Below are 14345 nucleotides of genomic sequence, written 5' to 3' on the forward strand. Positions count from 1 at the left end.
ACACCACAGCCATCCATAAGATGTCATTGATTGTATAGCTACCAGTTCCAGTGCTTCAGTGCACCATCTTCAGGCCTTAGTTGATGCTGAAGGGGTTATCATGATCCATATATATGAGGCATCAGTGGCCAACACTGGATTATGCAGAGTATCTGTAACCATGATGTTGTCTCTCCAACCATCAATTGCCCCTCCAACACCACTCTGTTATTCCAGCCTGTGGACCAGCAAATTATTTCTAACTTTAAGAAGCTCTATGCTAAAAGACTCTTCGAGCATTGCTTTGCATTGACTAAGCTACCAATCTCATGCTCAGATAGTGTTGGAAATATCACATCAACATCAATGCCTGCATTAAGATGATCGAAAAGGCATGGAAGGTGTTACCATGAGAACTCTCACTTCTGCCTGGAAGTAGCTTTGGCCAGACTGTCAATGAAATTGTGTCTTTGGCCAGGAGCATTGGACTAGAATTGGATAACAGTGATATCGATGAGCTTGTGGAAGATCGCAGCCATAAAGTGGCCACAGAAGAGCTTATGGTAGTGTGTTTCACAGCAGAGTGGAATTCTTCAGAGGAGGAGGAGGAGGCAGCGGTAACAGCAAAGCAGAAATCTTCTAGTGCAATAAGAGAAATGCTGAAAGCATGGGAGTTTGTTGCATCATACATTGAAAATCATCATCCCCGATAAAGCAGTGGCTATGCGTGCTACAAATTTATTAGACGATTATGCTGTGTTGCATTTTCACCAAGTGTTGAAGTGCTTGCAGAAGCAAATGACCTAGTAAAAAAGAATTAGTTATGTAACAAGAATAATAAAGTACATAATACTGTATATATAATTTTCTTTTAATAAATGGCATGAAGGACACAAAACTTTTAGAACTTTTTCTGCATGGAACACATTTCGTATTTTACATTAATTTATATGCTATAAATTGTTTCAAGTTATGAGTGTTTTGCACTAAGAGTATTGATGTTACCCATGTGGGTAGTATGGCTAACACAGCAATAGCTGTATGATTTTGTGCCGAATAGGTTCAGAATTCTTAGTTAACATCTGCTATTGAGTTTGCTTATGGAGAAACAATGCAAATTTAATCACAACAGTAAAAGTCCTAAACCAGCAAATGAGTTGTAACTAGCTACTGAGGTAACAGAGTGTAATGACATTGAAGAACAGAACAAAAGGCATGACTTAACTAATTATTTGATTGGTTTTTACTACGGCATCTTTCTTGATCTTATTGTCCTCCCATGTTACATTCTGATCCAGGTATAGCACATAGAAGTAATTAAATAAAGGCAGAATAGTGTAACTGCTTATTAGAAAACTCTTAATATTTTTAAAGTAACTATTATGCACATGGGTCAAAATTTTATTTACTGCCATATTTAAATATACATTCAGAAAAACATGTGCTTGACTGTTTAGGAAGTAGTGTCATTAATAGCAATTGGTAGCTAATACAGCATACATGAGCAGTTTAGCATAGCTGCATAATAATATTAATGTGTTTCATTGATATAATATGTTCTTCATTCCTATAGGTTTTATTTAATGCTTAGCTGTACAATATCCATGTTCAAGTTTGCATTCTATCTGTAGATAATTGAGTATATAATAGGCATTAATGCTGTTTTCAACTGTTACTTCCTATATAGGGTTTACCTGGTCCACCAACTAACCTCAGGTTTTCTGATATCACGATGAGCAGCCTGAGAGTGTCCTGGGATCCTCCCAAGAAAAGAAATGGTGAAATAATAGATTATATAGTGACCTATGAAACAGCGGAGCAAAATGAAAGTAAGTAGTGATGTTACTAGAAATACTGCATATTGAATCGTGTATGATTTTGCAACAGAAGAATTAAAAATTATGCCACTTCGTAGTTCATAAAGTGAGAATTTGTTGTGAAAGCAAACCATGTTCAAAATAATAAAAATAGATAAACATGCTGCTAGTGGTGAACCTTTACCTTAAATGCTGTAAAATAAAGATATGGTAGGGTACTCGAAACAAGAAATAAGAATCTTATTACTAACAAGAATAAAAGAACTGCTGTCAAGGCAATTCATATGTCTGCTGTAGTCACTCAGATAGGAGGAATGCAAAGCTATACAAATTTAAACTGAAAACTTTGTAAGGATTGACATTATAATAATAGTTGTTACTATCTTGGAATAGTTGTTACTATCTAGAAAATTCATCTTACAGTAATCGTGCACAATACTGGTGAAATGGGCTTTCACGGTTTGTTAATACCACCCAAGGGTGAATGACAGATGGTGTGGACCAAAGGGATTTGAGGCACTTCATTCACTGTTTATTTTTTTACAACACACTTCTCTATTAATAACATTAATAATACTTTTAAAAGGAAACAACACAACAGACCTCGTAAATCGCCTAACTGCATAAGTGAACTACATAAAAATAATCATTAATATGTTTAGGAACACAATAAACTTCAACTCACAAATAGCATTCAGTTGTTTGCTAATTAATTAAATGTCTGTTCAAGGCAATTTCCCCACATAATCAACACAACTTGAAACCAGAATTCCATACACTTCCTTGCTATTAAATATCTGCATAAGTTAATAGCCATACATAGTAACCTCTGAACAACAATTCAGTTGACTTAAAAAAAACAAAAACACAACCACCTAAACATGTTTACAGAATTATGGGAAATAAATGCATATACACCTTCTGTTTAGCAAATGAACCACTTTCGGCCTGAGGCACCAACAACATAAGTCGTTCTCATTACCCACATAGAGCCACTCCGAGGTACTGGAAGCAAAACATAAGTCTTCCACGTGTACACTAAAGGCGCGGTTTCCCAGACTGCAAGCCGTAAGAAACCAGTCAACACGCTCCCGCCACCAAGTACAGGAAGGCGTCGGGCTAGTAAACAATGCCCACTGCGGTGGGCAGGCGCGACTACGTAACAGCTTGCCACATTGGGTCGGTTCCTTGCGCAGCCTCTGCGAAGACCGGTGGCGAAATTAATGAAATTAGCACCACCTGAGACACAAAGGGCAAGCAACTCACCAATGTAGTAAGGGCATAAATTATTTGCATATACAGCATGTCCAAAACAGCTGTCTATCCACTACTTCCAGCACCCCAGAGGACACCACTTAACACAGTGAATTCAGAGTCATCTAAACATACCGCACAATCTGCGCAAAACCACATAAACTTCCTGTGCATGAGCACACTACGCTTAAGATAAGGAGTACTAACTTAACACACTGAATTCAGAGTCATCTAAACATACCGCGCAATCTGCGCAAAACCACGTAAACTTCTTTCATGACGGCACTATGCTTAAAATAAGGAGCATTAACTTATCACAACATACAACTTCTAAATCTCCGGGTGACTGGCCTGGACTCGTGAAATGGATCTACCAACACATCATCATGGCCATTAAACCGCCTCCGCTCTCCACTTGTGAAGTACAAATAGGATATGTCCTGCAACACACTGATTAAAATATCTAAAACAGTGTTCGTTACAAGATTAACACTCAGTGTCACAGGTAAACATTAATCAGAAACAGACATCGGTTCGTTACAATAAACGCACAAATTACGTGGCTGAAAAACACAACCAAGTCAGTAGCACACAAGAAGGTCAGTAATAGTAAGGTCCTTTATCAATTTCCCATTCAGAGGAGCGTAAAACAATAACACTTAAGCAGAGAAGTATGAATGCATTTGAGCAATTCAGTGACTGACAACAACTAAGTTTTTAAATGCAGAACACAAGTCTTCACAGGATAAACGCGGCATTACGCAATGGACTCCTAATAGTAAGGTTAAGCGTTCAAAGCACACTGCTCAATAAATATACCACAATGGCAAGCACACTCAGTAATCGCCAGAACGATGGACACTGAGAACAAAATGCTACTTATATCCAAACCAACTGTGCTCGAAATGGCATCACATCAGTCACAGAGGCATAGGGACGAGAATGTAGTCACTGGAAGCAAACGGTAAATCCATCATAAACAAGGAAGCAGCATGTTCCCGACAGCATCGGTGTCTCTACCCACCCAGTCCGCTGCAAACGCCCAAACACAATCAGGTAATGTGGCAAACTTTCCTCTTGCCACCACACATGGCGTCGGCAGACACGGCTTCATGCTCCGCGCACTACTGCCTATCTCACTGTCTCTGTTCGCCCTCCAAAATCCAACTATTCGACTGTCACAGGTGCCTCGCTGACATCCCCCACGAGGGGGTGCCACTTCTCTCTTTCCTCTGTGATACAGCTATAATATTATACGCGGTACGTTCGATAGATCAAACCCGAGCCGCCGCGGCTCAACTGGTACATATGACAATATTTGAAAAGGAAAGCTGCTGCTCACCATATAACAAAGATGCTGAGTCACAGATAGACACAACAAAAAGACTGTCAGACGAAGCTTTCAGCCAAACAGGCCTTCATCAGAGCAGACAACACACACACACACACACACACACACACACACATATGAGACCACAGTCTCTGGCTGCCAAGGCCAGACTGGTACATTTTGTAGACATGTCAGGCTAAATCTTGTAGATGCTGCATGTGCAGAAATGTCCACCTGCACAGTAATTACTTAATTTGTGATTTTAGTCTCACCTGGTGTGTAATGATTTTGAAATCTTCTTGGTATTCAGCTGAGCAGCATTGTCCAAATGGTGCAGTATTTCAGCAAGCTGAAATGGTGTCATCTTCAGGCAGTCCTGACTGATTTGTGTTCTGCTGGGCATTGTTCCACATATCCCCACATTCCCACTGTCTAGCTCCAGTCCACAGTGCATGTGAGCTGCTCCTGTGGTGAGATGGAAGAGCCAGTACATGAGTCATGATCTTCAATGTCTACACTGCCACCAAGGGGCTTGGAAGTTGCAGGTGCGGAGCAGGCCCACTATGTGGAGTAATCTTAGCTTTTCAGTTGGTGTTACACAGACAGTTATTGTACTTTGAACATGTAAGTCAGACTATCCAAACAGTAGAGGAAAGATTCAAGATATGAAACGAACAAAAAAGTCATGTGGCAGAGCGCAATGAACAAAGGATGAGTCATGGCAGCAACAAGTTGTTAAAACAGCCAACGTATTATGGACCAACGTATTATGGAATTGTGTTTTAAAAGAATCTGTTTGAGATATGAAAACATAGTGAGCTGATAAATGAAGACAGAGTTTACATTTAAGTAAGACTTGGGACCCATCCTTGAGCATGCTGAAGCATAACAACAAGCATTCTGTAGGAAGATCCACTCGTACCATGTCAACCGAAGAGTTGAGATCATTCCACTTGGAGGCATCTCCTGTGCATCTACAAGATCCTTAGAGTTGTGGGGTCAGCACTGAGAGTGAGCACTGTGACTCATGTCCTAAGCATGAACTTCTCTCTCCATGTTGACAGCAAACCCACCCACAGGTCACAGGTATCGCGATCCCAAGCTCAACATGAGACGGAGGGGGAGGGGGTTACATTAGACAGAGGCCAGCAGAAGACAAATCAGTCTTCAGGACTGTTGAAGATAACTACTCAACTTACCAAAAGTCACACCATTTAGATGACTGGCACTTGACTGAATACCTGGAAACATTTCAAAAAGTTACTTAATACTTACATGTGTCATTTGCACTCTTGCCAGTGTGATAGGCTTTAAAAAAAAACAATGACTTCAATAAATTATTAATTCTTGTTTGTCAATCTACAGGCGACAACCTAGCCCAAAGTGGTGAGCGAGCTATTCGTAACTGTGCCGACTCAAGCAAATTACAGTTAACACAAGTTCCTTGCTTCCTATTGTATGTCAACTTTCCATCTGCTCCACTGTTTATTTTAGTTATATCACAGCAAATGTAAAATTAACATACAATAGAAAATGTGTTTACAAAAAATTGACTTTACATGCATTAATTACACATGCATGATTAATTATAATGTTCATTTTGAAAGAATGCTTAACATTGTGATCATGTCCCAAACCAGTAATATTGTTACTTTACATAAAGAATAATATCAAGCATCATGTTGTTAGTTTTCAAATAACAAATCATTCAGCAATTTACATACTTGTTATTTAAGGTCAAAGACTAATGATCTTTGTACAGAGTTTCACAGCCACCAGAAGTCTTACAAAAGATGAAACAGTTTCTTCTTCCCTCTATGATGCTTTATTCTTGAGGACGGTACTTTATTATTTCGTCACAAGTAGCAAGTTTCAACAGTGTGGCCATTTTCAGGGATCAGTTGATCCTTTACAAATGATTAATGTACTTTGCCTAACTGAATGAAATTTTGGAATAGTTATGTTGTAATTATAGTTGTCTCAGTATTATGAAAAAGGTTTTACAATTATAATTGTCTGCTGTTTGTATGATTTATACCTATTTAAATGTGTTTGGGTGGCTTATTGGTTGGGTGCTTCATATTTACTGATTATTGTGCTCATAAATAAAAAGGAAACAAAAGAAAAATTCGGAGTAGGTATTAAAATTCATGGAGAAGAAGTAAAAACTTTGAGGTTCGCCGATGACATTGTAATTCTGTCAGAGACAGCAAAGGACTTGGAAGAGCAGTTGAATGGAATGGACAGTGTCTTGAAAGGAGGATATAAGATGAACATCAACAAAAGCAAAACGAGGATAATGGAATGTAGTCAAATTAAATCGGGTGATGCTGAGGGAATTAGATTAGTAAATGAGACACTTAAAGTAGTAAAGGAGTTTTGCTATTTAGGGAGTAAAATAACTGATGATGGTCGAAGTAGAGAGGATATAAAATGTAGACTGGCAATGGCAAGGAAATCGTTTCTGAAGAAGAGAAATTTGTTAACATCGAGTATAGATTTAAGTGTCAGGAAGTCGTTTCTGAAAGTATTTTTATGGAGCGTAGTCATGTATGGAAGTGAAACATGGACGATAACTAGTTTGGACAAGAAGAGAATAGAAGCTTTCGAAATGTGGTGCTACAGAAGAATGCTGAAGATAAGGTGGGTAGATCACGTAACTAATGAGGAGGTATTGAATAGGATTGGGGAGAAGAGAAGTTTGTGGCACAACTTGACTAGAAGAAGGGATCGGTTGGTAGGACATGTTTTGAGGCATCAAGGGATCACAAATTTAGCGTTGGAGGGCAGCGTGGAGGGTAAAAATCGTAGAGGGAGACCAAGAGATGAATACACTAAGCAGATTCAGAAGGATGTAGGTTGCAGTTGGTACTGGGAGATGAGGAAGCTTGCACAGGATAGAGTAGCATGGAGAGCTGCATCAAACCAGTCTCAGGACTGAAGACCACAACAACAACAAATAAAAATTCTGATGTTTTATTGAAATACGCTAGCACTGAGGTATTTTTTGGAGACACCCAATTTTGGTCAAGCATATCACACCAAATGGGCCTTCATTTCCACTGGCTTATTACCTAATTATGTCTGTTAGAAGATATTATCTTAGCAGAGCATCTAGTTTAAATAAAGTTATTATTATCTGAAATATACTTGTAAAATAATTGTACATTTGCAACTATCCAGTGGTTCATTTTTGGTATGTGTTTGATTACTGGGAGGATTTTACTATCAAAATATTTAATGAAAATAATTTCAAATGAAGTATCAGTTGAAAATTAGTATGGCATTGACCTAAGAGGATATCCCGGAATGAAATTTACACTCTGCAGCAAAATGTATACAGTTGTCTGTTGGACCAGAGCCCAAATCCAGAATGTAATTCTTTCAATACCTTATGTCCTATTTTCCAAATGCTAGGCTCGGGCTTGTCTTGTAGGACAGACATTCCCGGAAGAAAAGATATTGCAGAGAAATGGCTGAACCAGAGTGTAGTGGTTGTGCTGAAAAAGAAATTTCACCCTGCAGCAGAGCGTGTGATGTGGTGAAACTTCCTGACAAATTAGTACCAGACACAAACACAGGAAAAAAATTCATTTTAGAAATGACTGCTGTACTGTGGCTAAGCCATTTATCTCTGTATCCTCTCTAAAAGGAGTACTGTCCCATCAAGATATGCACTAGAGACTCTGTGAAATCTGAAAATTAAGAGAGAAGGTACTAACAGAACTAAAGCTGTGAGGGCAGATCACGAGTCATGTCTGATACCTGATTAGGTAAAGAATATTGCCCATAAAAGATAAGGATTCAGGTTCAAGTCCTAGTCAGCACACAGTTTTAACTTGTCAGAAAGTTTCAGATTAATTGTGTATTGAAGAAACCACCAGCCAGCTCTTATCACAAGGTGCATTTCCTGAAGTAATATAATGTTTGTAATGTTGTTGTTATGGTCTTAAGTCCAAAGACTGTATTGATCCACTCTCCATGCTTCTCTATCCTGTGCAAGGTTCTTCCTCTCCGAGTAACTACTGTAACCTACATCCTTCTGAATCTGCTTACTGTATTCATCTCGTGGTCTCCTTCTATGATTTTTATCCCCCATGCTTCCCTCCAGCAGTAAATTGGTGATCTCTTCAACCAATCCCTTCTCTAGTCAGGCTGTCTGTACCACAGATTTCTCTTCTCCCCAATTCTATTCAGTATCTCCTCATTAGTTACATGATTCTACCCATCTAATCATCTTCAGCTTGTACATGTTTCACTTCCATACACGGCTACACTTCATACAAATGCTGTCAGAAAAGACTGGCTGACACTTTAGATGCTCAGTGTTAACAAAATTCTCTTCTTCAGAAACACTTTTCTTACCATTGCCAGTCTACATTTTATATGCTTTCTACTTTGACCATCATCAATTATTTTACCACCCAAATAGCAAAACTCATCTACTACTTTAAGTGTCTCATTTCCTAATCTAATTACCTCAGCAGCACCTGATTTTATTTGACTACATTCAAGTATCCCCGGGGTTGTTGTGTATGGGGAAAAAAAGAAACAATCAAGCTGCCTTTGTGAATTTTGTGTTTAATTTGTTGATTTTGTTCCAGATGCTTCCTAGATAAGTTGTGGTTACTTATTTTGTTTTCTTCTTTTTCTTTATGTGTATGTTTAGTGTTCATGCCTTTCAGGTTGCGTTTTATTGTGGTATAATTGTGCTCCAATTTTGGGGTCATAATTGTTTTGCTGGGCTATGTATTCTAAGATTTTTATTTCCTTCTGAATTGATTCATCTTCTAGTGGTAAGTTTTTTAATCTCTTCAAAATTGTGTGGAAGAATGTGAGTTTGTGGACTTTTGGATGACATGAATGTGCATTGATAATACAGTCTGTTGTGGTAGGCTTTCTGTAAATTTTGAAGCAATGTTTGTTGTTAGTGTTGTTAATAGTTAGGTCGAGGAAGTTAATTGTTCTGTTAGTTTCGTGTTCTGTGGTAAATTTCATTTTGGGGTGTAATTGATTGAGTGCTTTATGTATTTTGTCCACGTCAGTAAGGTTACATTCTATAAGCATTAAAGTGTCGTCCACGTATCTGTAATAATATATGATTTTTTGATCAGTTGTGTTTTTTGCTTCAAATAATTTTTCTTCCTAAGGAATATGTTAGCTATGGTGTCAGCAGTGCTACATCCAATCATTACACCATCTTTTTGTGTACATATTTTTTTTATCAGACTTGAAGTAATTTTGGTGTAAGACAAGTTTTATCAGTTGTAAAATTTCCGTAGTGCCTTACACTGAGGTTTTTCTGTATTTGAGTAGGTTTTGTTCTATGATATCTGTTGTTTCCTGGATTGGGATGTTCGTATGTTGGTTAGTAATGTTGAAAGATATAAATCTTGCATTTGAGGTTATTTTTAAGTCTTTGATTTGTTTAGCTAATCTTCTAGAATTCCTTATTGTATATTTGTTGTTGTATATGTAAAATTTATTAAGGAGGTTGTTTAATTTCATGCTTATGTAATATGTGGGACTGTTAACATTGTCTGCTACAGAACGTATGGGAACAAATTGTTTATGTATCTTAGGGTGTCCACTGGGCTTTGCTGTTCTGGGGTTCATGGGTATACATGTCCTTTTTTCATATTCTGTAAGTATTGTATGACATGCTTTTATGGTTTTCCTGGTTTGGGCTACAAATTTGTTTGTGGGGGTTCTATTGAGTCATGTGATATCATTGCTACCAAAGAAATTGTTAACTTCTTTTATGCAGTCATTTTTGTTTATGATAGCTAGACTATTGGCTTAATCTGATTTAATTGCTAAGGCGTTGTTACTCATTAATTTTTCATGGATTTGGCATAGTGTTTTGTTATCTGACTAGGTATTATAGCTTATCCTGATTTTGAGCTCTCTTTCTGTTGCATTTTCTTTTTTGATAGTAATTTCATTCTGCTGTTTTATGTGTAATTTTGCTAAGTCTTCAGCTACTTTTGCAGTTGCTATTAGTTGTTTTTGTACACTAATGTGGACATGACAGCAACAGTGTTACATGTAAGGCAAAAACACCTAAAGATGCATTATTAAGACCACTTACTTATGTATTTATAGAGCACCAGACGATGGCAATTTGCTGAAATTGGCTCATTATGAATTATATAAAATATAAACAATTTACATGGCAGTGTAGCTGGCTACTATTCATAATAATCGTATCATTAAGAGACATATATTGCTCTGCAGGCCCAAAGGACAAAAGTTGTGGCCTTCAATGTCATACACCCATATGGGGAACTTGCTGAAGTACGTAAAGATAAGAATAAAAGGTAAAAGTCATCGAAAGTGTGAAATTCTCAATAAGGTTTGTTTAATGAAGAAGCTAATCCCAGTCCAAATCAACATCAAGATTTCAGCAGAACCAATGGTGGTACCTCACATCATACAATATGGAGTAAAATTTTGGATCCAACGAGAAATTAATAGTAAACTGCCTTATAAGGAACTCCTAAATCAGGATATGTATGTGACTCACCTAAAATTAAGTAACATTACTACTCCATTAATTTTTGATATCATGTCACATTTCATGAATATCTATGTGCGTAACATAAGCACCCAGATCAGATCCACACACAAAAGTAAAATCAAACACCTCTTAGAAAAACAATATCCCACTGCTAAAACTAACAACATAATTTCTCCTTTCAATTTTCATAAAAAACCATCAACATGACTGAAATTATTTTCAATGACCAAGAGCAAAAATTATTGGATTAAAGGATTAAAGTACACTATCGAACCTTGATTCCACAATAGTGTACAAAACCAACTAACAGCATCTGCAAAAGTAGCAGTCGACTTAGCAAACTTACCCATAAAACAGCAGAATGAAATTACTATCAAAATAGCAAATGCAACAGAAAGAGAGCTCAAAATCAGGAAAAGCTATAATACCTATTCAGATACCAAAACACCAAGCCAGATTAATGAAAAATTAGCGAATAACAATGCCTTAACAATTAAATCAGATAAAGGAAATAGACTAGTTATCATAAACAAAAATAACTACGTACAAAAAGTTAATGATTTCTTTGATAGCAATGGTATCACACAAATCAAGAGAAACACCACAAACAAATTTGTAGCCCAAACCACAGAATATACACGTACAACAAAAGATATACAATAAGGAATTCTAGAACATTAGCTAAAAAAATAAAAGACATAAACTCCAGATGCAACATTTGTATTTTTCAACATTACTAACCTATACACGAACATCAACATCCGGGAAACAACAGATATCATTGAGTATCCTTGTTTTGCTTGTTTGATGTTCATCTTATATCCTCCGTTCAAGACACTGTCCATTCCGTTCAACTGCTCTTCAAAGTCCTTTGCAATCTATGACAGAAATACAATGCTCTCAGCAAACCTCAACGTTTTTATTTCTTCTCCCTTAGCTTTAATTCCTACTCCAAATTTTTCTTTTGTTTCGTTTCTCCTTGCTCAGTATAGAGATTGAATAACATCGGGGATAGTTTGCAATCCTGTCTCACTCCCTTCTCAACCTCTGCTTCCCTTTTGTGCCTCTTGATTCTTATAACTGCCACCTGGTTTCTGTACAAATTGCAAATAGCCTTTGCTGCCTGTATTTTACCCTTGCCACCTTTATAATTTGAAAGGCAGTGTTCCATTTGACATTGTCAAAAGCTTCTCTAAGTCTACAAATGCTGTATATGTAGGTTTGCCTTTCCGTAACCTATCTTCAGTGAGAAGTCATTGGGTAAATATTGCCTTGCGTGTTCCTACATTTCTCCGGAATCCACACTGATCTTCCCTGAGGTTGGCTTATATCAGTTTTTCCATTCTTCCATGAATAAATCGTGTTAGTATTTTGCAACTGTGACATATTGAACTGATAGTTCGGTTATTTTCACACCTGTCAGCACCTTCTTTCTTTGGAATTGGAATTATTATATTTTTCTTGAAATCTGAGGGTATTTTGCCTGTCTCCTACATGTTTGTAATATGCACTCAAAATTGGAAAATGCCACTCTGTGTTTGCAAGTATGTGATTGCCATACTGTGCAGATGTTGTACACAGTTGCAGTGTAGTGTCTTGAAATTGATAGTAAATCAGATTTACACTGACACAAAATATTCTTACACAATTTAATTGAAGAAATTGGCAATGTTAAGTGCAGTTGAGTGTAATGCTGTGCTATTTGTCTTAATAAATTGAGCAAAATCTTGGGTGTTGAGTAAACAATATGTACCTTATTTTATTGATTTAGTGACATCACATTTTTGTCTCATCAGTTCATAAACAAACTTCAATAGAAAAAATCTGAAGGACAAAGTTCCTTTCATATAGCACGTATCCATTACTCTTCTTCTTCTTCTTCTTCTTCTTTTTTTTTCGGTGTAATATTAATTAATTTGAAAAGTTCATTGTCATTCTTTTTCTTGTGTGCCACTAAGAAGAATATGGGGTGCTTGAACATAGTAACAGGTTCAGTGACATTTTATAACACAGGTTTTGTGCTAGGCACACATGAAGTCAGTACATTGAGTTACGGTAACAGGATCAGGTCTGTTATGGTTACCAATTACATTTTCCTTTCTGCTCTCACTTTTAGCTGCTACAATGACAGGAATGGATAACTGATAACCATCAAGCTAGAAGAGAATTCACTTGACTGTTAGCAGATGCCACGATTATTCTGCTTAGTGAGACTTTTAGGGTACTCCTAACAGTTATACTGCCATTATTAAAGATTAACAACTTGCGAACCTGGCAATGCTTCTCAGTTGCTAAATATGTGTGGGAATATGTTGTAATCTCTTTCTCCCCCCTATAGTTTCAGATGATTCAGATTCATTAGCAGTGTTCTAATCAAAGCCGATAAGCCTTAAGTACAACTTTCCTGTATTCCCTTAAAACCGACTGCAAGAAAGAAAACAAAACAGTACATTGCTATGTATACAATTTTTTGTAATATTTAAGGCAAAAGAACATATGCAGGAAAAACGATGTGTCTAATAGTTGAAATGCCTTATTGTAGTTAAATCTGACTGTGAGAAAGAAAACAAAACCACACATTTTTCACAGCACAGTATTTTCTTTTTCACAGTCAATTTTAACAGAAAACCTGTTCATTGTTCCTTGAAAAAATATGTAGCCCATGTCCATCTAACTGTTTATTAGAGTGTTGTGTAAAAATGTGAAATAAATCGTCAAGAACTTTTCAAGATTTTTGGTAACAATGTTTAACAATTTCTTTGTCTTTTTATAGTTGAGTACATAATGATGATGATGATTACAACATGAGTACCTACAGGGCTGAAAAAGAAATAACAAAAGAAGATGTTTATATTAATTCATGCCATTCATAGTACAGCAGAGTCCCGCTAATCCGAACCCCGGTAATCCGAGCGTTCTGTTAATCCAAACATGAAAAATGTTAGTTTAAGTATGGAAAACTGTGTGGTAAACTGCTGTACATACACACTATTTTAATTTACATAGTACAGTAAACATGTATTAGAAAAATTGGCAAGAAAACATTAGGTTTAAACAATGCATAACAATGAAAGAAAAGCTGTCAAACTTACTAAAATACAGCGGAAATTTTATCCCTACTTTTTAGATGACAAAAACTCAGTCATTGTTTTTTGGCATAATGAAGACAGTCTGTTACATGACTAATAGTTGCGCCATCGTCTCATAAACATCAAATCAGCAGGCAGGGCAGGAAGTGAGAGTGAGCCATTGTTCCCACACTTGTTCCCATTTGTTACCGTGGTGTACCTACTTGTCTGCTTGGTATACTTCATTCTAGAAACTCGTTACCGTGATTCCAGCGAATCCGAACAAATCGGTAATCCGAACAAGGTCCGGTCCCAGTTAGTTAGGATTAATGGGACTCTACTGTAATTATTTATTACTTGCTAGTTGTGTAATTTGA

The 14345-nt window shown here is 37.0% G+C and overlaps 1 protein-coding gene across 1 annotated transcript in view; it reads left to right on the forward strand.

Moving 5' to 3' along the window:
• The window catches only part of LOC124614550 (protein sidekick), a 629897-nt gene that overhangs the window by 587834 nt on the left and 27718 nt on the right, over nt 1-14345 (forward strand). Inside the window, exon 30 of the mRNA XM_047142952.1 lies at nt 1667-1808. Coding sequence (XP_046998908.1) covers nt 1667-1808 — 142 coding nt within the window. The remainder of the gene's footprint in view (nt 1-1666; nt 1809-14345) is intronic.

The sequence above is a fragment of the Schistocerca americana genome, chromosome 1, assembly GCF_021461395.2.
Source record: "Schistocerca americana isolate TAMUIC-IGC-003095 chromosome 1, iqSchAmer2.1, whole genome shotgun sequence".
Lineage (NCBI taxonomy): Eukaryota > Metazoa > Arthropoda > Insecta > Orthoptera > Acrididae > Schistocerca > Schistocerca americana.